Genomic DNA, 22,923 nt, shown 5'->3' on the forward strand with positions numbered 1-22,923 from the left:
AGCGGGCGGGGGGCACGGCATTTTTTATTAGCCCCAGGATCGCACGGGGCTCAGGGCCGCCCCTTGCCCCCGCGGGGCTTCCTTCGGCCCGGAGGCGGCTCCTCCTGCGCCGGGCCCCGCCGTGGCGGCCCCCAGGCCGGCCTCTTCCTACGCTCGGGGTCCCTGGGGTCCTCCGCCCATGGCCGCCGGCCCCCTTCGCGTGGCTCCCAGTGTCGGGGCAGGGCTTCCCGCGAGCCCCGCGGCCTCTGCTCCCTCCGAGGCCTCTCCTTGCGGGGCTTCTCCGCCCGGCTGCGTTTCTCTGCGCGCGGCCTCTCCTTCCTTGGCCTCTCCTTGGGGCCTCCCTCGGCGACAGGTGCGCGCTCCTCGGCAGTGGCGCCCCCAGTGGCCTCGCCAGATGCCCCCTGCGCCTCCTCTGCATCCTCCGGGGTCCCGGGCACCGGGGGCCTGTCCTCTGCCTCCCCCTGGGGCGCGGGTGGCCCAGGTGGGGGAGGCCGAGCCTCAGGCTTAGGCTGCAGTGTGGACAGGTGGCGGCCTGAGGTCAGCGCCCCCGACCCCCCCCCCCATCCCCCAAGGATGCGGCCCCACCCACCGCCCACAGCAGCCCGAAGTTAAGAGCCTACCGGGGACACCGGCTCCTTGCGGGGAGGGCTTGGCGGTGGAGTCCAGCGCTCTGGGATGGGCTTGGGGGTCCCTGCCTCCCCAACGACAGCGTCTAGGGGACAGAGTGGGGAAGCGGGTCAACCTGGATGGAGGGACCTGCGCAGCCGCATCCACCCCTCCCCTCTACTGCCCTCCCTGGGCAGATGCAGCCTGGAGCTGCCCCTCCCGCCCTGGCTCCCCGCCCCCCTCCTGCCTCCAAGGGGCTCCCGGGCTTGGGGGGAGTTGTAGAAATAGTGATTTTTTTTTTTTTTTTTTTTTTTTGCAGTACTGGGGATGGAACCCAGGAGGTTCTACCTCCGAGCTACACCACAACCCTATTTTTAAATTCTTTCTCTTGAAACAGGGACTCGCTGAGTTGCAAAGGGCCTCACTATGTAGCTGAGGCTGTTTGTCTTTGAACCAAGATCCTCCTGTGTCAGCCTCCCAAATGCTGGGATTACAAATTGTGTAGCCCAGGTTTAGACCCTGCCCTTTCTGGGGATGGTTCTGCAGCCCATAGAAGAAGAATGAGCACTCAGGGGGGGAGGCGGCCCACACCTGTAATCTCAGTATTTGGGAGGCTACGACAAAAGGATCACAGGTTGGAGGCCAGCCTTAGCAACTTAGTGAGATGCTATTTAAAAAAGGCCCAGCATGCCTGTAATCCCACTACTTGGGAGGCAGATACAAGAGGCACAAAAATTTGAGGACAGCCTCAGCAAGTAGAGACTGTCATCAACCTAGTGAAACTCTGCTTCCAAACAAAAAAATATTTTTTAAAAAGCTGGGTGTGGCCGGGCGTGGTGGCGCACGCTTGTAATCCCCGCGCTTGGGAGGCAGAGACAGGAGGATCGCACAGGTTCGAAGCCAGCCGCACGTGCTGGCTTAAGGAGACCCTGTTTCCAAATAAAAAAAATGTAAAAATAGGTCTGGGAGTGTAGCCCGGAGATAGAAGGGCTTCCAGGAACCCCAGTACCACCAAAAAAAAAAAAGCTGGGTGTGGGGGTGGCACACACTTGTAATCCCAGTATTTAGGAGGCTGAAACAGAAGGATCTAAGGTTCAAAGCCAGTCTCAGTTACTTAGTGAGGCCTCTGCAACTTAGTGAAACTGTGCACTTGGGAGGCTGAGACAGGAGGATCACACAGATTGGAATCCAGCCTCCACTACTTAGTGAGGCTCTCAGCAACGTAGTGAGACCCTGTTTCCAAATAAAATATTTTTTAAAAAAAAATAGGTCTGGGAGTATAGCCTGGAGGTAGAAAACCTCTGGGTTCTGCCCCCGTTACCACAATAAATAAATAAATAAATAAATAAATAAATAAATAAATAATAGGGCTGGGGTGTGACTTGGAGGTGGAATGCCCCCTGGGTTCAATCCCCAGTACCACACACAAAATATAAATAAATATAAACTGGGGGGCCTGGTGGCACACGCTCGTCATCCCAGCATTCGGGAGGCTGAGACTGGAGGATCGCGGCTTGAGGACAGCCTCAGCTACTTAGTGAGGCCCTTTGCAACTCAGTGAGACCCCGTTTCCAAATAAAGAATAAAAAATAGGGCTGGGGGTGTAGCTCGGAGGTCGAATGCCCTTGGGTTCCATCCCCAAGTACAGCCTAAAACAAAAGGGTGGGAGAGGCGGTGCCTCTGAAGTCTGAACAAGGGCTTTGGGGGGTGACGGCTTGGTCACAGAGAGGGCTTCTGCACAAGCGCCATTGGGGAGAAGGTGTTGTGCGGGGCTGACTGGGGGCACCCGGGGGTCGCGACCAGCCCTAGAGAGGGGGCACCCCCGCCCCGCCCTGTGCGCTCACCGCGGCAGAGCTGGAAGGCGGAGCCCAGCAGCGCTAGCAGCGCCGCCAGCACCAGGCATCTGTTAAGAGACACTTGTCCCCATGGCAGCTCCTCCTCGCTGGGGGGCGGCGTGGCCTGCGCCTTCCTGCGCATGGGGGCGCTCCGGGGGGCTGCGGGGACACGCGGGGACTGTGCTGTGTCTGGCACTTTACCCTGAGCCAGCTCCGCCCGCCGCCCGGGACCTTGGCGGGGTGCGTCTTTAGCCCATCAGGCTTCCCAGCCCGGATAGCTACTGCGCTGCACACCTGCCAGCCACCCCGCGCACCCTGTCCCCTCTCCCTCCCTCTCAACACACCCCCAGATCCCAGGGACCAGGCCCCGTGCCAGGCTTCACCTGTGCTCGCTGCAAACCTACCCGCTCCGGCTTTCGGCTTCTCCTTCCCGGGCTCCTTTTCCATCCTTTGGGACCTGGCATCCACCCCTGCCGCTGCCTCGGGCCGCCGAGAGGCCTGCAGGAAGCCGGAGGGACAGCAATGCCTTCTTCCTGCCTTCTTCCGTGAGAAATCCGCCCCCACGGTGGGGAGAAAGCCACCCCCCTCTGGCCAGCCCGACCCTGAGTCCCAGGGCCAGCGCCCTGGGCTGAAAACCCACAGCTACTCACCTGGGGCCAACTGCTGGCATCTGCCGGCCTGGGTGTCCCTGTTGGTGGCAATAGACAGTAAGTCATGGCGTGGGAGCCCTCAGGACCAAGCCCACCCCACCCTGGCTCTCCTGGGCAAGGGGCTGTGCCCGTCTTTTTTTTTTTTTTTTTTTTTTTTAGAACCCTGGGGCATTCGACCTCTGAGCTACACCCGCTGCCCAATTTTATTTTATTTTATTTTTGGTGGTACTGGGGTTCCTGGAAGCCCTTCTACCTTCGGGCTATGTTCCCAGACCTATTTTTACATTTTTATTTGGAAACAGGGTCTCCTAAGCCAGCGCGCGCGGCTGGCTTCGAACCTGCGCGATCCTCCTGTCTCCGCCTCCCAAGCGCGGGGATTACAAGCGTGCGCCACCACGCCCGGCCCCAATTTTATTTTGAAACAGGGTCTCACTAGTTGCAGAGGGCCTCACTAAGTAGCTGAGGCTGTCGTCGAACCGCGATCCTGCTGTCGGTCTCAGCCACCCAAATGCTGGGATTATAAGTGTGCGCCACCACGCCCAGCTCCAGATTTATTCTTCTTTTGAAGCAGGCAGGCTCTCGCTAGGTTGATGAGAGTCTCACTACTTGCTGAGGCTGGCCTCGAACCTGTGATCCTCCTGTCTCAGCCTCCCAAGCACTGAGATTACAATGGTATGCCACCATGCTCGGTCAAAGAGAACATTTGAAGTCCTTGGAAGACTACGCCCTGATCTCAGAAGGTGAGGGAGGGTGCCCAACTGCCCCCCACGATCTCCATCCTGCGGTCTACCTGAGCAGGGCTCTTCCAGCACAGAGAGGTCCTCACTGGCAAAGCAGCTGCCCAGGCCTCTGTCTACCTCCTCCAAAGCCCTGGTTGTCATGGATACAGGAGCAGCAGAAGAACCAGGATGGGGCTCAAAGGAGCTTTTCCTTTATCCAGCTCCAGCCCTGGCCCTGGGTGTGATCTGGGGTTCTGTGGACGAGAATTGATCAGCTCCTCTCTCTCATCACCCAGGCTTTCTGAACCCCCCACTCCAGCCTCAAGACCCTTCCCCATTGCCCTCAGCCTCGCCAGGGCCCCAGCATCGCTGAATGCATCAGCGAAGACTCTTGGGGTTCAGAGAGGGATAGAACCCACCCAAGGTCACACAGTAATGAGTTAAAGAGGCAGCCCAAAGCAGAAGTCCGGGCCCCAGGGTCAGCTCATGTTCGCTGAGACCAGGGACTATTTTTATCTGGTGTCCAAGGCCAGCAGGCCACGCCGGCCACTGCCCCAGCCCCTCCCAGGCCTCCGTTCCACTGGGGTCCCCTGCCGGGTCATCCTGGACCTGGCTATGACTCTTGGGGACAAGGGAAGAGGTCAAGATCCCAACCCTGTGGGGGTCCTTGCTCCGTTCCCATAGAAACAGAAGCTGGGGATGGAGCCTTTGGCTAGAAGACGCGCCCAACTAGACATCAGCCCCAAACCCTTGCTTTTTAGGGTCCCGATGGCCTCTGATTGATGGTATCACTGGATCCCCAAACCTGGGCAGAAAGGCCACACTTCCCTGGGGCTCTAGGGCCATGTAGGAGCCCGAGGGGGAGGGCCTCGGGGCTGGGGGACGGGGTGTGAGGGACCCCAAGTGTTTGGAATGGCAGCCCGGGGAGATAAGCCCCTCGTGGACCCCAGCGATACCCTTGCCCGACCCCGGGGGACCCACGCCTCTACCCAGGCCTCCCTGGGCCTCTCTTACCCCACAGCCACGGCGCCAGGGCTGGCGGACAGGATGGGCCTGGGAGGGCGGCCCCGAGACAGACAGACAGCAGCAGGTGGCCAGAGACAGCTGGTGGCCAGTCGTCCTGGGCGGGGGAGGGGCATGCAAGAGTCCCCAGGGGTGTCAAAGAGCAGGCCACTGCCCGAGGGGTCACCTCAATCGCTTCAGCCCAGGGGACAGCGCCCACCAAAGGAGGTCGCCTTTTCTCTCTGGTAACAGCACTTGTGTGTGTGTGTGTGGGGGGGTACTGGGGATGGAACCCAGGGGCTTTCGAACTCCGAGCTACACCCCCAGCCTGATTTTTTTTCTTTTTTTTTTTTGTGGCACTGGGATTCCTGGAAACCCTTCTACCTCCGGGCTACACTCCCAGACCTATTTTTTTTTTTTATACTTTGTTTGGAAACAGTGTCTCTTAAGCCAGTGCGGCTGGCTTCGAACCTGTGCGATCCTCCTGTCTCCGCCTCCCAAGCGCGGGGATTACAAGCGTGTGCCACCATGCCCGGCCTGAATTTTTATTCTTTATTTTATTTTATTTTTTCGGTGGTACTAGGGGTAGAACCCAGAGGCTTTCTACCTCCGGGCTATACTCCCAGACCTTTTTAATATTTTATTTGAAAACAGGGTCTCGCTAAGTTGCTGAGAACCTCACTAAGTAGCTGAGGCCGGCTTTGAACCTGTGCGATCCTCCTTTCTCAGCCTTCCAAGCGCGGGGATTACAAGTGTGTGCCACCATGCCCGGCTTTATTCTTTATTTTAAAAACAGGGTCTCAGCGGGGCGTGGTGGCGCACGCTTGTAATCCCAGCATTCTGGAGGCTGAGACAGGAGGATCACACAGGTTCAAGGCAAGCCTCAGCTACTTAGTGAGGCCCTCTGCAACTCAGTGAGACCCTGTTTCAAAATAAAAGAATAGAAAATGGGACAGGGGGTGTAGCTCAGAGGTCAAATGCCCCTGGGTTTCATTCCCCAAACCCACAAAAATAAATAAATAAATAAATAAATAAATAAATAAATAAAGTAAAATAAAGAATACAAAATAGGGCTGGGGGTATAGTTCAGAGGTAGAATGCTCCTGAGTCCAATCCCCAGTACCACAAATAAAATGAAATGGAATAAAATAAAATAAAAATGAGGATACAGAGTGGAAGAGGACTGGGCGCGGTGAGTCCCTCCCCTGGAGCACCGAGGAGCCCCAGCCTGGGTTTTATCACTCCGCAGCAGACGGGTGGGTGTTTGTGGTCAGATTCCGGCCTCCGGCGCCTCACTGACAGTTCCCAGACAGTCCTCCCTTGATTCCTGGATTTCAACTGTTTGCTCAAAAGCGTTCAAGGGATTTTCACTTTTTCTTCTGGAAATTAAGATCAGAGACAGAGTCAGGTTTGAAAACAAGACTAGATGGTGCCAAAGTCCTTTATTCAGTTTTTCTGAATCGTGTGTGTGTGTGTGTGTGTGTGTGTGTGTGTGTGTGTGTGTGTTTTCTAGAGATAGAACCCAGGGACATTTTTACCTCTGAGCTATATCCAAAGCCCTATTTATTTATTTATTTTATTTTATTTTATTTATTTTTGTGGGTCTGGTGATGGAATCCAGGGGCATTTGACCTCCGAGCTACACTCCCTGCTCAACTTTTTATTCTTTATTTTGAAACAGGGTCTCACTGAGTTGCAGAGGGTCTCACTACGTAGCTGAGGCTGTCCGCGAACCGCGATCCTCCTGTCTCAGCCTCCTGAATGCTGGGATTACAAGCGTGCGCCACCATGCCTGGTTCATAGCCCTATTTTTTCTTTCCTTCTTTCTTTCTTTCTTTCTTTTTTTCTTTCTTTCTTTCCTTTCTTTCATTTATTTATTTTTGTGGTGGTGCTGCAGTTTGAAGCCAGGGGCTTTCTACCCCTGAGCTACACCCCCAGCCCTATTCTTTATTCTTTATTTTGAAACCAGCTCTCACTGAGTCGCTGAGGGCCTCACTAAGTAGCTGAGGCTGTCCGCGAACCGCGATCCTCCCAAATGCTTGTATTACAAGTGGGCACCACCATGCCCAGCTTTATCTATCTATCTATCTATCTATCTATCTATCTATTTATTTTGCAGATCTGGGGACGGAACCCAGGGGGCATTCAAGCTACACCTCCAGCCCTAGTTTTTTTTCTTTTCTTTATTTTGAAACAGGGTCTCACTGAGTTGCAAAGGGCCTCACTAAGTAGCTGAGGCTGGCTGTGAGCCTGTGATCCTCCTGTCTCAACCTCCCAAGTACTGGGAGGACCAGTGCGTGCCACTGCACCTGACTAAAAACAAACAAACAAAAACTATATATTTTTTAATATTTTTTTAATGTGTTACTAGGGATGGAACCCAGAACCCAGGGGTATTCCACCTCCAGGCTACCATCTCAGCCCTAATATATATATATATATATATATATATATATATATATATATGTGTGTGTGTGTGTGTGTGTGTGTGTGTGTGTGTGTGTGTGTGTGGTACTGGGGTGGAACCCAGAGGCTTCCTACCTCCCAGCTGTACTCCCAGACCTATTTTATACTTTATTTGGAAACAGGGTCTAAGTTGCTGAGAGCCTCACTAAGTAGCTGAGGCTGGCTGTGAACCTGTGCGATTCTCCTGTCTCAGCCTCCCAAGCGCAGGGGGGATTACAAGTGTGCGCCACCACGCCCGGCTTCTATTTCATATTTTATTTGGAAACAGGGCCTATGTTTCTGAGAGCTTCACTAATTTGCTGAGCCTGGCTTCAAACCTTGCAACATTACTGTTTCAGCCTCCCAAGACCTGGGAGGATTATTATTATCTTCCCATAAATATTGCATCCCCCCCCCCCCCCCGTGTGGAAGGATTCACGGAGCTACTGCAACTAAGAACATTTTTGTGTGGATGTGTCATCAATCACGTGTCTTTTGGGGAATGGTTGTCTCTAACTCAGTTGCACATAATAGGTATATAGGCCAGAGCCAGGTGTTGTACAGACAGAGGCTTGTAGGAGTTACTTCAATTCTTTATAACTCCTAGGAGTTTCTATCTATGCTTAAAACACTATAGCCGGCCAGGTGTGGTGGCTCACTCTTGTAATCCCAGAATTTGAGAGGCTGAGACAGGAGGATCACAGTTCAAGGACAGCCTCCGCTACTGAGTGATGCCCTTTGCAACTCAGTAAGACCCTGTTTCAAAATAAAGAATAAAAAAATAAGGCTGGGGGTATAACTCAGAGGTGGAATGCCCCTGGGTTCCATCCCCAGTACCACGCAAAAAAAAAACAAAAAACACTATAGCCATCAGGTGTGCTGGTCCACACACTTGAAGCAGCAGGCTGAGAAAGGAGGCTCAGAGTTTGAGTCCAGTCTGGACAATTTAGCATGACCCTGACTCCAAATAAATAATAATAATAAGAAGGGCTGGAGCCGGGCGTGGTGGCGCAGGCTAGTAATATTTGGGAGGCTGAGACAGGAGGATCATGGTCCCTGGTCAGCTACTTATGGAGGCCCTTTGCAGCTCAATGAGACCCTGTTTCAAAATAAAGAATTAAAATAAGGCTAGAGGTGTAGCTCAGAGGTATAATGCCCCTGGGTTCCACCCCCCAGTTCTACCAAAAAGAAAAAAAAAAAAAAAAAACAGGGTTGGAGGATTAGGCATGATTGCGTATATAATCCTAGTATTTTGGAGGCTGAGACAGGAACATCACAGATTCCAGGACAGCCTTAACAAGTAGTAAGACTCTCATCAACCTAGTAAGACTGTTTGAAAAATAAAGAAATAATAATTTAAAAAGAGGGTTGGGGTGTAGCTCAGAGGTAGAATGCCCCTGGGTTCAATCCCAGTAACACACACACACACACACACACACACACACACACACACACACACCCGCATGGGGGAATGGGGGCTCCTGAGGTTGGAGTTTAGTGGTCCTGTTTTTACTTCCCAGGGCTGAAAAGAGACATGTAATCCCCAAAACCAAAACAAACTCTGAAATGAAATGGTGCCCGCTAATAGTATTTTTGCTTCGAGAGAGCAAAATTTAGTTCATACGTAAAACACGAACTGTTTTACCGAATTTAAATTCGAGGTGAAGTATTTTTGCTTGGTAAATCGAAGTTTTAGTCTACGCACAAAATATGTTCCTGAATTCAAGTACAAGGCGTTCTATCTTTACGCCTTAAATGCAAATGGTAATTCGTATATGAAATACATTTCTGAATTTAACCAGGAGGTAAAATATTTTTTTGCCCAAGTCCAAAGTGTAGTTCACACACGAATTACTTAGCTTCAATTATACGAATTTAGCTTCAAAGGGGTTGTTTTTGCTTGGTAAGCCCAAATTTTAGTTCTTACGCGAAATCTTTCTGAATCTTAATTTTGCTTTTCGCGAACTGCAGCCCCCCCCCCATACACACACAGCCTTTCTGAATTTATCTGTGACAAGTAAAATGTTTGAAGTTCGGCAAAAATCTTACACAAAGTATTTCATTAGATCTGTATAATGTGTCTAACATTCTGTACTCTCTTAAGATTCTGAGTTGTTTTCAAGCTGGCTGAGCGAAAAGAGGAGCACAACAATTACCGATTATTACAAGGTCATTACTGAAAATAATTCCTCCTATGGGGGATGGGCGCCCTGGGGGCTCCCCTCCCCACGTACTCGGGGGCTTTCTTCTCGGTCACTGGAGGAAGGCGTCCCCGCGGGAAAAATGGACTCAGAGAAGAGAATGAAGGCCGCGACCAAGACCCCGACGCAGAGAGAACCCTAAAAACCCGGCTGGGACCGCGCGCCCCCGCCCAGGCCGTGGGGGCGGGGTGGGGGTGGGGTGCGCGCGGCGCGTACCCGGCGCCACGGAGGCTCCGCCCCCCCGCCCGCCCGCAGAATGACGCCCGCGCGAGGGGCGGGACCAAAAACGTACTGACCAATCACTTTCGCGAGCATGTCCCCGCCCCTCGCTCTCTACCAATCAACCGCCAGGAGGGGCGGGCGTGCCAGGTTCTTCCGGCGGCCCCGCCCCCTCGCGCGGCCGCGCTCGCAGGGGCGTGTGGGCGTGGCTTCAACGCGGCGCCTATAAAGGCGGGCGGCAGCGGCGGCGCCATTTTGCGAACGGCGAGCAGCGGCGGCGGCGCGGAGAGGCGCAGCGGAGGTTTTCCTGGTTTCGGACCCCCAGCGGCCGGATGGTGAAATCCTCCCTGCAGCGGATCCTCAACAGCCACTGCTTCGCCAGAGAGAAGGAAGGGGATAAACCCAGCGCCACCGTCCACCCCAGCCCCGCCATGCCGCTCCTCAGCCTGCACAGCCGCGGCAGCCGCAGCACCGAGAGGTGAGCGCCCCGCCCCCGCCCGAAGCTTCCAGAAGGTCCGTCCGCGTAGGCCTCCCGGGGCGGCCTTGGGGCGCCAGATAAGCCCCGGGAGCGCGAGATCCGCCCCTTTGTGGAGGCCATAATCGCGCTGGGGGCGGGTTCTGGGCTGCTGGGGGCGGGGCCGATCCCGGGGTGCCCCCGGGCCGGCAGCGCGCTCGGAGGGTCGGGTTTGGGGGGGTTTCGGCGGGGAGGAGACGGGGTCGGGTTTGAGAATTGAAGGACGAGGACTCTGACTTAGGAGAGGGATCGGGAGTTTTCACTGGATGGGAGCTCGGGCCTGTGTGGGGGTTGGATTTCGGGGCGCAGCGTAGGGACTGGTTGGGGGCAGGACGTGGGAATAGGCGACTGGGCTTCGGGGAGGGGTGTGGAGTTGGGTGGGAGGTTGTGACGTGGGGGGCTGATTTTGGATGCGGGGGAGGGGCGTGACGCCGGATGTCAGGATTGGGAGGTGTGCGGGGTGGGAGGTTGGGTTCGAGTGAGGATGGAGTCGCAGAGCAGTTGGCTGCATGGGGAGTCTTTGGAGGGAGGGCCGTGGGTGTTGTCGGATTTGTGGTCGCCAGGATGGGGAGTCAGGTGGGGGCGGGGTCAGATTTGGGGGCCGGCTTGGCACTAGGAGTCCCATGAGTCTGCACTTTTCGGGGCCACAGGAAAGCGAGCTCTTCGTACCCAAACAGCCTCCCTTAGAGGGGCGCGGGTTTAGGCTCTCATGGCGCAGGCCCCTGAGGACTCCGAGTGTGAGGTGGCCCACAAAGACGGTGCCCCCGGCCTTCTCCCAAGGTGTGTCCTAGGTGCAGAGGGGTGGTGCGGCTGCACAGCCTCCCCTGATCCACACCCGCGGCCTTCTGGGAGAAGCGGAGGGTGTTAAACAGGCTCTCTGCCTGCTCCCTGTTTGGGCTGGTAGGATCCTGGCCTTTTTTGCCCCGGAGTGTTTCTCTCTGAGGTGGGCTCTATTAGCCCTGCTACCGTAGATTGGGCTGTTGCAGGCGGGACTGCGGTTTGGGGGCCCCTGTGGGAGCTGTGCAAAATGGAGGCAACTTTGGGGCTTGTTTACACTGCGCAGCAAATGGCTGCTGGCTGCGCGATTGTGCAAACCTCCCCAGGGCTCAGGCAGGCGGGTCTGAGGCGTGACGCCATCGCAGCCTGGGCTGAGCAGGGTGTGTCACCAGAGCTTGGGCTCCTCAGAGGCTCCGCCCCGGCCCTGCCGAGAGGCGTCCTTAGAGACAGGCAGGTGGCTGGCCTGTGAAAAATGAGACTTTGGCATCCTCGGAGCCTGAGAGTACAAAGGGGAAGTGAAGATGTTGAGCTTCGGGATGGGAAGTGAAACTTGATGGGAAGAGGGCCTGCGCTGTGAGACTGCGCCTCCGCAGAGGGGGACAGTGGTGAGTGTTGCTGCTGCACAGGAGCTCAGCACCCGGCCTGCTTGGTTTTCCAGCAGGAAGCTCTACAGACAGGACGCAGGGGGAGGGGAGTGGGCGCTGGCCTGGCAGGTGCAGGAAGGCGGAGCTGGTCAGGGGCCCGGCCCCGCGTTCTGAGTGCTGCTGCCTCACTGCGCTTTTCCTTCAGTTCCAGGGTCTCCCTCAATTGCTGTAGTAACCTGGGTCCAGGGCCTCAGTGGTGCTCCTGATGTCCCTCACCCACCCCTGAAGATCCCAGGTGGGCGAGGGAATAGTCAGCGGGATCACAATCTTTCAGCTAACTTATTTTACTCTGTAAGTACCCGGGCCCTTTGGGAAGGCCAGTTACTAGTCGGGGAGAGTGGGTGTGAGCGTGGTCTAAGCCTGAGCAGGGAAGCCCCACACTCAGGGTTTTGTTAATGGAATCTGAGTCCCCCAGAAGAAATAGCCTTGCAGACTCCTTTTGGCGCCAGCACTGGGCCCTGGCTCTGGACCCAGCCACCCTGGAGAGGCCTTAAGGCCCAGTCATCAGCCCTGCTGGGTGCATGTCTGGGCCCGCGGTGCCCTTCCTCATTCCCAGGTTGGCAGCAGCCCAGGGCGTTGCCTTTGCATCCAAGGGGTGGTCCGCCTGGGGAAGGGTCCTGAGACGGCTGACAGACTTGTTTCTGTTCTGCAACAGGATAATCGGCTGAATGTAACAGAGGAACTAACGTCTAATAACAAGACGAGAATACTTAACGTCCAGTCCAGGCTCACGGATGCCAAACACATTAACTGGAGAGCCGTGTGGAGCAGCAGCAGCCTCTACATCGAGATCCCAGCCGGCGCGCTGCCCGAGGGGAGCAAAGACAGGTAGGGGCCGGGAGTAAGGCCAGCGGGCGCTGCCTGCTGGAGTGGTGCTGGGATGGAGCCCAGGCCTCCCACCTCCATGCTTAATCCCCAGACCTATATTTTACTTGGAAACTGCCTGGCTGAGTTGATAAGAGCGTCACCAAGTAACCGAGACTGGCTTCACAAGCATGTGCCACCACGCCCTGCTGGGGGCTTTTTTTTTTTTTTTTTGCGAGTTTGGGGATGGAACCCAGGCGCATTCCACCTCCAAGCTATACCCCCTGCCCTATTTTTTATTCTGAGTGGCAGAGGGCCTCACTAAGTAGCTGAGGCTATCCCCGAACCGTGATCCTCCTGTCTCAGCCTCCCGAATGCTGGGATGACGAGCCGCCACGCCCGGTTCGTGGGGCTCCCATCTTCAGGGTGTTGGCAGATAACCCAGGAGATCCTGTTTCCAGGGGTACTGGCAGCTTCTGGAGACTTTTAGTTGGCGGGGTGGGGCGAGGACGCTGCTCAGCGCCCTGCCATGCACAGGATGGTGCGTCCCCTCGTCACAGGAAGGTCCAGCCTAATGTCTGGTGCCCACCATAAACACGGTCCAGGCGCAGCCGGGGGTGGGGGCAGGGTCGCGCGTGCGTGGACGGTACTGACGCCCGCGCTGGCTTCAGCCTCACAGCGCTGCTCGGGTTCGCGGAGGAGCGGCTTCGTGCCGACCACGTCTTCATTTGCTTCCATAAGAGCCGGGATGACAGAGGTAGGCGGCTCTGCCGCGGGTGGGTGGGTTCTGGTCTGTCTCCTGCTTCGCGCCTCCGCCCGCCTGCGCTTGGACCCCCAGGACGCTCTGCCCTCTCCCTTGCTGCCGGGGGCCCCTGGGCTGCGGGGTCTCGGCGGGTCCTGGGTGGCGGGGGGCACAGGCCCTGACAGTCTTTCTCCGCAGCCGCCTTGCTCCGGACCTTCAGCTTTTTGGGCTTTGAGATTGTGAGACCAGGGCACCCCCTTGTCCCCAAGAGACCCGACGCCTGCTTCATGGCCTACACATTTGAGAGAGAGCCCTCGGGGGAGGAGGAGTAGCGGCCCCCCCGCAGCGGCTGCCGCTGCCCGGTGTCGGGCGGGCCCTCACACAGGGCCCGCTGCGAGCTCGGGTGGACGCAGACTCCTTGGCTCTCCTGGGTTTGTCCGCATGTTGTACTTGTGCAAATAAATGCTCACTCCAAATTAGCGTGTATTTCTTGAAGTTTAATATTGTGTTTGTGATACTGAAGTATTTGCTTTAATTCTAAATAAAAATTTATATTTTACTTTTTTATTGCTGGTTTAAGATGATTCACGTTATCCTTGTACTTTGAGAAGTCTCTTATTTGAAGTCTTTTGGAAACCGTCTTTTAGGTCTCTTAACTTTGAAAGATAGTTATTAATCTACCCTCCTGTTGCTCTCGAAAATCAATAAAATGATCACACCTCTACTGGCTCCTGGTGTTAACTTGGAACTGGGAACCTGGGAGGGTGCCCTGGCTGGGTCCTTGGGACCTGCCAGCTGTGGCCTGGCCCAGTACTGGGGCCTCAGCCACCCTGCTGCACCCCAGGGTCTCTGCTTGGTTTATACGCTTTTCTACCACTTTAGCCAGGTGTGGTGGTGCACGCTTGTAATCCCAGCATTTGGAAGCCTGAGACCTGAGGATCGTGGTTCGTGGACAGCCTCAGCTACTTAGGCCCTCTGCAACTCAGACTGGGCTTCAAAATTAAAAAAAGACCCTGTTTCCAAATATAAAATAGGCTTGGGAGTGTAGCCTGGAGGTAGAATACCCCTGGGTTTCACCCTCAGTACCACACACAAAAAACAACCTAGCCCCTGGATTGAACTCAGGGTCATTCTTCCCCCAAACTACACCCTCAAGCTCTGATTTTTTTTTTTTATTTGGAAACGGTCTCTCTGAGTTGGTAGAAGGCCTAAGTGGCCAAGGCTGACTGTGAACTGCAATCCTGTCTCAGCTTCCCAAATGCTGGGATTACAAATGTGCACCACCATTCCCAGCTACCAGCGCTATTTTTTGCTATTTTTTTTTTTTTTTCTTTGTAGTACTGGGGATAGAACTGGGCATTCTACCTGAGTCTCCCCCCCCCCCCCAGTATGGAATGAAACCCAAGGATATTCCACCTCTGACCTATACCCCCAGCCCTACTTTTTCTTTTGATTTTTTTATTTTTTGCAGGTTGGGGTGGAGCCTCGGGCATTCAACCTCCGAGCCACAACCTCTGCCCTTTTTTTTTTTTTTCTTTTTTGGTGGTACTGGGATTGCTGGAAACCCTTAACTCTGGGCTACACTCTCAGACACCTATTTTTATATATTTTTTTTAATTTGGAAATGGTCTCCTAAGCCAGCAAGGCTGACTTTGAACCTGAGTGATCCTCCTGTCTCCACCTCCCAGCGCGGGGATTACAAGCGTGCACCACCACGCCCAGCGCTTTTCTTTTTTTTTTTCTTTTTTTTTTTTTTTTTTGAGACGAGGTTAAGTAGCTGAGGCTTTTTTTTTTTATTTATATATATATATATATTTTTTGCGGGTCGGGATGGAACCCAGGGGCATTCGCCCTCCAAGCTATACTCCCTACCCTATTTTTTATTCTTTATTTTGAAACCGGGTCTCAGTTGCAGAGGGCCTCACTAAGTAGCTGAGGCTGTCCGCGAACCACGATCCTTCGGTCTCAGCCTCCCGAATGCTGGGATGACAAATCCGGCATCTGAGGCTGTTCTAGAACCTTGATTCTCTTCAGCCTCCGAAATGTTGGGATTACAAGTGCGTGCCACCGTGCCTGGCTCCCAGCCCTATTTTTTTTATTTATTTTGAAATTGTCTCACTGAGTTGCAAGGGCCTCAGTAGCTGAGGACGTGCGACCCCATCTCCGCCTCCTGGGATTACACGCCTACCCTTTCTTAGTTTTTGAGACTTGCCTCCCTGCCCTCCTTAGTGCTGGGATTATAGACGGTGGCCCCAGGTTGCTAGTTGTATTTCTGACCTGCCCTGTTCGGGGTTGGCTCTTGACTGCCTCGGGCCCTTCCTGGTCACAAGCCCAGGCCTAGGCTTGCTGGGGCCTGTGGCCTCGGGTCCTGTGGCCTCCCATTCTGGCTTTGGGCCCACAGCAGGTGGGTTGGGTGTGGCAGCTCTGGACCGGCCTACCTAATGGCTGCTGGCCACGGCAGGGCATCCGCAAGTCTGCTGCTCCCCCTGCTGGCCGCACCGGGGAGGTGCTCCACAAGGGTTGGTGTAGACTCGGCCCCAGGGTGCCAGGCAGGAAGCCAGAGTATTGGGTCTGAGCAGAGCCATGCAGGGAGGTTTTCAGTGGCTGAGGCGAGGTGCAAAGGCTTGAAGACCAGAACGAGCCTCAAGGATCTGATGGCACAGGCTGGCCCGGTATTTTTGGGGTACTGGGATTGAACCCAGGGATGTCCTGCCTCCAAATTGTACCTCCCAGTTATTTATTTTGAAGCGGGTTCTTAGTAAGTTGCTGAGGCTAACTTTGGAACTTGTGAGCCTCCTGTCTCAGCCTCCCAGGTATGGGGGTTATAGACACGCACCACTATGCCTGGTTTGGCCAGAGTTTGCAGAACTCGGGGAGGGTCCTTGGGGGTATTCAGAGGGTGCAGGGAGGCCTGGGAGGTGCTCGAGCTGGAGAAGGGTCTGCCAGTCTAGAGGTTGAAAGAACCCCCCAAGGGTTGCTATGGGGGGTGGAATGGGGAGAGCACTGCTGAGGTCCCAAGTGGAGATCCCATCCCTTCAGGCCCCCAGAGTTTTTGTTTGTTTGATACTGGAGATTGACCCACAGACGTTCTGCCTCTGAGCAACATCCTCAGCCTGGTTTTTAAAATGTATTTGGAAGCAGGTCTCACGAGGTTGCTGAGAGCTTCGCTAAGTTGCCAAGGCTGGCTTTGAACCTTCCATCTTCCTGTCTCAGCCTCCCAAGTACTGGGATTACAGGCATGCACCTCCATGCCCGGTTCTTTATCTTGAAACAGGTCCACGCTGCTGAGGCTGGTCTCCAACCCGGGATCCTCCTGTCTCAGCCTCCAAGTTCTGGGACCACAGCGTGTGCCGCTGTGCCTGGCTCTCCCGTGCTAATGGTGCGCCTCCCTTGTGCCTGGCCTGGCCAAGGCCCTCAGAGCGCCCACAGCCTGGGGGAGGAGGGCAGGAACAGAGAGAGGAAATCAACTTTGAGACGGTGAACACGCGGGAAGAAACAGCTGCAGGGCCAGAGAGGGCCCAGGAGGAGCAATTTTATTTCCTTAGGAGGGCTGGGGTCCCTCTGGTTGAAGAAATAGCTGGTGCAGAGGCTGGCAGGAGGCCAGGTGGGCAGGGCAGGCTCCGGGGGCAGGCCGGCACCTAAGGTTGGGGGCTTTGTGTGTGGTACTGGGGGTGGAACCTAGGGGCTTTTCTACCTCTGGGCTATACTCCCAGACCTATTTTATGCTTTTATTTGGAAACAGTATCTCAGTAAATTGCTGAGGGCCTTACTAAGTAGCTGAGGCTGGCTTCGAACCTGTGCAATCCTGTCTCAGCCATCACAGCGCTGGGATTACAAGCGTGGGCCACCATGCCTGGCTTCGGGGGCTCTTCATCCTTCTGGAGACCATCAGTTAATCTTGGCAGGGATCGGGCTCGTTGGTACCAGCAGTCCCTGGCCATCTGGGCACAAGGTAGTGTTCCAAAACCAGCAACGACTTGGGTCCTGGTACCCATGGGGACCCTGAAGGACCCAGGAGCAGACGGGGGCCCACCTACTGCTGAAAGAGACCCTTCAACCCCCAGCGGGGGCCAGAACTGGAGGGAGCTGTCACACTCCCCGTGCCCCCTGGGGGGCTCGCAGGCCAGCCCTGGAGAGGGCGCTCACCCTCTGGACTCAGCCCCACAGCAGCTCCAGGGCGTGGCCCAGCGAGGTCTCGGTGGCCTCGGCCAGGTACTCACAGTGCAGCCAGTCCTCCAGGTCGGGCACCTCCCCGGCCGTGGCGCGCTCGGCCAGGCGCACCAGCAGCAGGGCGCGGCGCAGCTGCAGCCAGGGCCCCCGCGGAGCCCCGCGGCCCCGCAGCCCGGGCCCGGGGCCCCAGAGCAGAGTCTGCAGAGCGCCTCGAGTCTGAGCCGTCGAGGGCCGCGTTTGGGGCAGCCGAGCCGCCAGGCGCTCCAGGCCCTGCGCCATCGGCACGGCCCAGGGCGCAGCGGGGCCCAGCAGGGCGCGGAGCAGGTGGCCCAGCAGCAGCGCGTGAGCGCCCGGGGCACCCTTGGGCTGCGGGTGGACACGGCCAAAGTCTGCGAGCAGCAGGCGCGGGGGGCCCGCAGCCGCGCAGCCCCGAGGCGCCAACAGCAGCAAGTTCTCAGGCCGCAACTCCACCAGGGCCGCGCCATGCGCCTCCAGGTGCTCCAGGGCCGCGCTCAGCTGCAGCAACAGCAGGGCCACGGTCCATGCGAACTCCGCCGGCCGCTCGGTGCCCACCTGCGCCAGCCACTGGGCCACCGTGCTCTCGGGCACCTCGGTCGCCAGCGCCGCGGGGCCTGTCCAGGGCGCCCCGGGCAGCGCGCCCTCGGGCACCAGGCCACACAGCCCCTGCAGGTTGAAGTGCGGGGCCAGCGAGGCCTGCAGCTCCTCGCCCCAGGCCGGTGTTGCCGCGGCTCCCAGCTTGGGCACCTGCGGGACAGAGGCAGACATAAGACCCCGACCACTGAGACCCAGCAGTCCTGCCTGGGCTGCAGCTCTCCCTGCCCCACCCCAGAGCCCTTGACCAGGCAGAGACCAGGGCTGGACGCCTGGACTCCTGAAGCAGTGCTCGGTGGCAATTGGATGCTAGTGGCCAATGATGAGTTTTAGAAAAATTAAAGTAGGGAGAGCTGGGCGTGGTGGCGCACGCTTGTAATCCCTGTGGTTGGGAGGCTGGGACAGGAGGATCGCGTAGGTTCGAAGCCAGCCTCAGCTACTTAGTGAGGCTCTCAGCAACTTAGTGAGACCCTGTTTCCAAATAAAGTATAAAATAGGTCTGGGAGTATAGCCCGGATGTAGAAAGCTGCTGGGTTCCACTCCCAGTAACACACACACACACACACACACACACACACACACACACACAGAAAATAGGGCTGGGGGTATAGCTCAGAGGCAGAATGCCCCTGGGTTCCATCCCCAGAACCACAAGAAAAACAAACAAAAATAAAAAAAAGAAAGAAAGAAAAGAAAAGAAAAGAAAAGAAAATAGGACCTCACTAAATTGCTAAGATGGGCCAGGAAACTTGATTGATTCTGCTGTCTCAGCTCCCCAAGTACTACGATGACAGGCCTGTGCCACCATGCCCGGCTGCTTTTTTATTATTATTATTAATTATTATTATTATTACATATTGTGTGTGTGTGGTACTAGGGATTGAAACCAGGGGCATTCTACCTCTGAGCTATACCCCACCCCCATTTTATTTTTTGGTTGGAAACAAGGTCTTGCTAAGTTGGTGCACTAAATTGGTGAGGCTGGCTCTGAGCCTGAAATCCTCTTGGCTCAGACTCCCAATACTGGGATTATAGGCATATGCCACTCTGCCCGGCCTTCCTACCCATCTCTCTCTCTTTCTATCATCTATCTATCTGTTTGTTTATTTCTGTGGTACTGGGCATGGAACCCAGCCCTGTTTTATTTATTTTTGTTTGGAAAAAAGAGTCTCACTAGGTTGATGAGAGTCTCACTACTTGCTAAGGCTGTCCTCAAACCTTAGATCCTGTCTTAGATCCTGTCTCAGCCTCCCAAGTGCTGGGATTACAGGCAAGTGCTACCATGCCCGGCTTTCTTTTTATTTTATTTTATTTTTTGTGGCACTGGAAATGGAACCCAGGGGCATTCTACCTCTGAGCTACACCCCAGACCTGTTTTTCATTCTTCATCCTCCCTACGCCTCCCAGCTACGCCCCCTGCCTTTTTTTTTTTTTTTTTTTTTGGTGGTAGTGGGGTTCCTGGAAAGCCCTTCTACCTCCGGGCTACACTCCCACGGGCTACGCTCCCAGACCTATTTTTTAACTTTATGTGGAAACAGGGTCTCTTAAGCCAGAGAGGCTGGCTCCGAACCAGCACGATCCTCCTGTCTCCGCCTCCCAAGCGCAGGGATTACAAGCGTGCGCCACCACACCCAGCTAGTCTCCTCACTTTAGAAACACGGTTCTCAGGGTTCCTTCAGGTGTCCGTTGCAAAGGAAGCCATCCTTCCAACTTGGTTTTGAGCCCAAGATGGAAAACTGGGGTCCCCAAAGGGCAGAGGGGTCCGGCGGCGGGGCTCACCTTGGCGGCCAGCACATGCCAGGCATCCTGGTGCACCCGCACCACGCGGTAGTAGAGGGCGTCCCCGCTCTCCAGGCAGGGCACGCTGTCCAGCAGGCGGAGGCCGTGTTCGGGGCCACAGGGCCCAGGGCGGCCCCCCAGGAGCCGGGCGCCCATCCGGGCGTGGATGCGCCCCAGGGCCCGCAGGTGCAGGGCGGCCAGCGCGGCGTGCAGGGCCTCGGGGCTCTGCAGATGGCGGGCGGCGAGGCCCAGCGCTCCATGGGGTGTGCTGGAGGTCAGCGGTGCGGGGGCACAGGCTGGCCCGGCCTGGGCCTCGCTCCCGTCCACGCTGGGAGAGCCCAGCAGGGGCCGGCGAGGCTGTGCTGTGCGGGCCGAGCTGGGGCACCCCACCCCATGGGTGGGCAGAGACCGTGCCCGGGTGAGCATCTTCTTGGGCAGGGGTGGAGGCGACCGCGGGGCTCCTGGGTCAGATGAGAGGGACCTGGGGGCCCGGGAGCGGCAGGCCTTGGAGGGCAGCAGGTGGGCACGGACCTCACCTGTGGGGGACAGAGTGCGGGCCTTGACTCCTCATCTCTAATATTTTGGGGGTGCTAGGGATGGAATCCAGGGGCATTCTACCTCTGAGCTACACCCCTAGCCCTATTTTTTTTTTTTGAGGGTCTGAGGATAGAACCCAGGGCTGTTCAACCTTCAAGCTACACACCCTGTCCTATTTTTTTATTCTTTATTTTGAAACAGGGTCTCAATGAGTTGCAGAGGGCCTAAGTAGCTGAGGCTGTCTGTGAACCATGATCCTCATGTCTCAGCCTCCCAAGTACAGGGATGAAAAGTGTATGCCATAGCCGGACGTGGTGGCACACGCTTTTGATCTCTGCGCTTGGGAGGCGGAGACAGGAGGATCGCACAAGTCTGAAGCCAGCCTCACTGGCTTAAGAGACCGTTTCCAAATAAAATATATAAAAAAAATAGGTCTGGGGGTGTAGCCTGGAAGTAGAAGGGCTTCCAGGAACCCCAGTACCACCACAAAAAAAAAAAAAAAGAAGCATGCACCACCACGCCAGGCTTTATTTTTGAATCATGGTCCCTCTAGGTTGATAAGACTCTCACTAGCTGCTGAGGGCTGTCCTTAAACCTGTGATCCTCCTGTCTCAGCCTCCCAAGTACTGAGATTTCAGGTGTCTGCCACCACACCCAGCCAGTAAATAACTATAATACAGTGACCTCCACTCCTCCTGTAGGGTACAGATCACTTCCAATTTGTGGGTAAGAAAACAGGGGTAGTGGAACACCTCGGAGGAAGGACGGGGCGTCGCCTCCCAGCTCCTGTGACCCCTTTTCCTGCCTGGCTCTGAATAGGTGACTTGGATTCACAGGCTGTGGATCCCGGAGGCCCCGGTCCTCAGCCCCACCACCTTGGTGGCTCCTCAGGGTCTGGCCACCCCTCTGCCCTTCCCCGTCCGCCTCCAGCCCCAGGTGCCTGAGCTGGGTGCTCACCAAGGTTGCTGTAGATGTGCCCAGCTGGCCAGAGGGCGCCTCGGGGCTCTGGGGGGGTCTCGGCAGGTGGCTCGGGGCCGCTCATGCTGTGGGCGGAGGGCCAGGCCGGTGGCTGAGTGCTGTGTGTGGCCCGGGCCGGCCCAGGAGAGACTCTTTCTGCCCCTGGCTCCCAGGGTCCTGGGGGAGAGCAGAGACACCCTGACTCTCACGCTCTGTGTGACTCTGGGTGGGTTTCTTGCCCTCTCTGGTCTCATCTCCTCACGCAGGAGGTGGGCATGGTATCTGAACATCTTTCAAGACAGTGAGAAGGACCCTCCCAGAAGATAGAGCCCAGAGGATGGGTCAACAGGGGACTAATACACCTGGGCCACACCTGTGCCTGGTCCCCAAGCACCCAGCCCCAAGACAGCCACCAGCTCCCCACCCTCTCCCGCCCAGACCCCCAGATCCCCCCAAAGCTACTGCCCCATCCAGCCGGCTCCCCCAGGAGCCCCCTACCTTCAGGACTGGTGTGACCCGGGTGGTGGTGGTGGACAGGGGGTCTCTAGGGCCGGCAGGGAGCCGAAAGCAGCCCGCCAAAGGTGGGTGGAGCCTTACTTCCCACCCTGATGGGACCAGCCCGGGGCAGGAAAAGCATCCAAGGGCAGAGGGAACAGCCTGTGCGAAGGCCAGCAGGTGCCCCCCAGAAAAAAAGAATGGGTCTCCGGGGGGCTGAAAGCGAAGAGGCGGCGGAAAAGCTAGGCCGAGCCGGGCGGGCGCGGTGGCGCAAGCCTGCCGGTCTCCGGGGTTTCCACTTCCCTGCGAACCACTTCCGTTTCTGCAGGGCCAGCAGAGAAGTCTGGGGTGCCCCACCCCACCCAGTCCCCGCACCCTGCGACTGTGAGCCAGGACCCTCCCGGCCTGTGCTCACCTTTCTGTGTGACCTGCGGCCGAGCGCTATCCCGCTCTGTGCTCTAGGGAAGAAAGGAAGCTGGTTCCCACTTCTGTTTCACGCCAAAGTGTGTATGTGTGTGTGTGTGTGTGTGTGTATGTGTGTGTGTGTGTGTACAGTGTAAGCGGTGCTGGGGATGGAACCCAGGGTCATTCTAACTCCAAGCTATACATGCCAATCCCTATTTATTTATTTATTGTGTGTGTGTGTGTGTGTGTGTGTTGCTGGGGGTGGAACCCAGGGGCTTTTCTACCTCTGGGCTACACTCCCAGACCTATTTTATACTTTATTTGGAAACAGGGTCTCACTAAGTTGCTGAGAGCCTCACTCAGTAGCTGAGGCTGCCTTCGAACCCATGCGATCCTCCTGTCTCCGCCTCCCCAGCGCTGGGATTACAAGTGTGTGCCTCCATACCTGGCTATCTGAGAGTCTCATTAAGTAGCTGAAGATGGCCTAGATTCTGCAATCCTCCTGTCTCAGACTCCCAAGTACTGAGATGACAACTACCCTGCCTGGTGAGCCAGAGACATTTGTGCATCTTCCTTCCTTCCTTCCTTCCTTCCTTCCTTCCTTCCTTCCTTCCTTCCTTCCTTCCTTCTTTTTTTGTGGTAAAAGGGATTGAATCCAGAGGCATTTTCCTCTGAGCTAAACCCCTAGCCCTAGCCGGGCGTGGTGGCGCACGCTTGTAATCCCCGCATTTGGGAGGCTAAGACAGGAGGATCGTGGTTCGCAGACAGCCTCAGCTACTTAGTGAGGCCCTCTGCGACTCAGCGAGACCC

At 56.1% G+C, this 22,923-nt stretch overlaps 3 protein-coding genes across 3 annotated transcripts; 1 reads left to right on the forward strand and 2 right to left on the reverse strand.

Moving 5' to 3' along the window:
- Window positions 1–50: 50 nt before the first annotated feature.
- JSRP1 (junctional sarcoplasmic reticulum protein 1) lies at window positions 51–3,972 on the reverse strand (the record flags this gene model as incomplete). Its single annotated transcript, XM_080713901.1, has 6 exons — window positions 51–509; window positions 621–712; window positions 2,451–2,600; window positions 2,846–2,939; window positions 3,092–3,129; window positions 3,861–3,972. 6 exons carry the CDS (start codon window positions 3,970–3,972, stop codon window positions 51–53), a joined length of 945 nt encoding a protein of 314 aa, XP_080570027.1.
- A 6,037-nt stretch (window positions 3,973–10,009) lies between these two features.
- On the forward strand, window positions 10,010–13,625 carry OAZ1 (ornithine decarboxylase antizyme 1; the record flags this gene model as incomplete). The annotated part of the gene is given in 6 exon segments (XM_080712896.1): window positions 10,010–10,155; window positions 11,758–11,815; window positions 11,817–11,903; window positions 12,268–12,440; window positions 13,088–13,173; window positions 13,357–13,625. Coding segments are annotated over 6 exon segments (684 nt in total). The 3' UTR covers window positions 13,491–13,625.
- Window positions 13,626–17,313: 3,688 nt separating this feature from the next.
- On the reverse strand, window positions 17,314–21,298 carry PEAK3 (PEAK family member 3; the record flags this gene model as incomplete). Its single annotated transcript, XM_080713902.1, has 3 exons — window positions 17,314–18,093; window positions 19,720–20,255; window positions 21,214–21,298. The coding sequence occupies 3 exons, from the start codon at window positions 21,296–21,298 to the stop codon at window positions 17,314–17,316; spliced, it is 1,401 nt and encodes a 466-aa protein (XP_080570028.1).
- Between the last annotated feature and the right edge of the window lie 1,625 nt (window positions 21,299–22,923).

This window comes from Muscardinus avellanarius, assembly GCF_963383645.1.
Source record: "Muscardinus avellanarius genome assembly, chromosome: 16".
In the NCBI taxonomy this organism is placed as follows: domain Eukaryota; kingdom Metazoa; phylum Chordata; class Mammalia; order Rodentia; family Gliridae; genus Muscardinus; species Muscardinus avellanarius.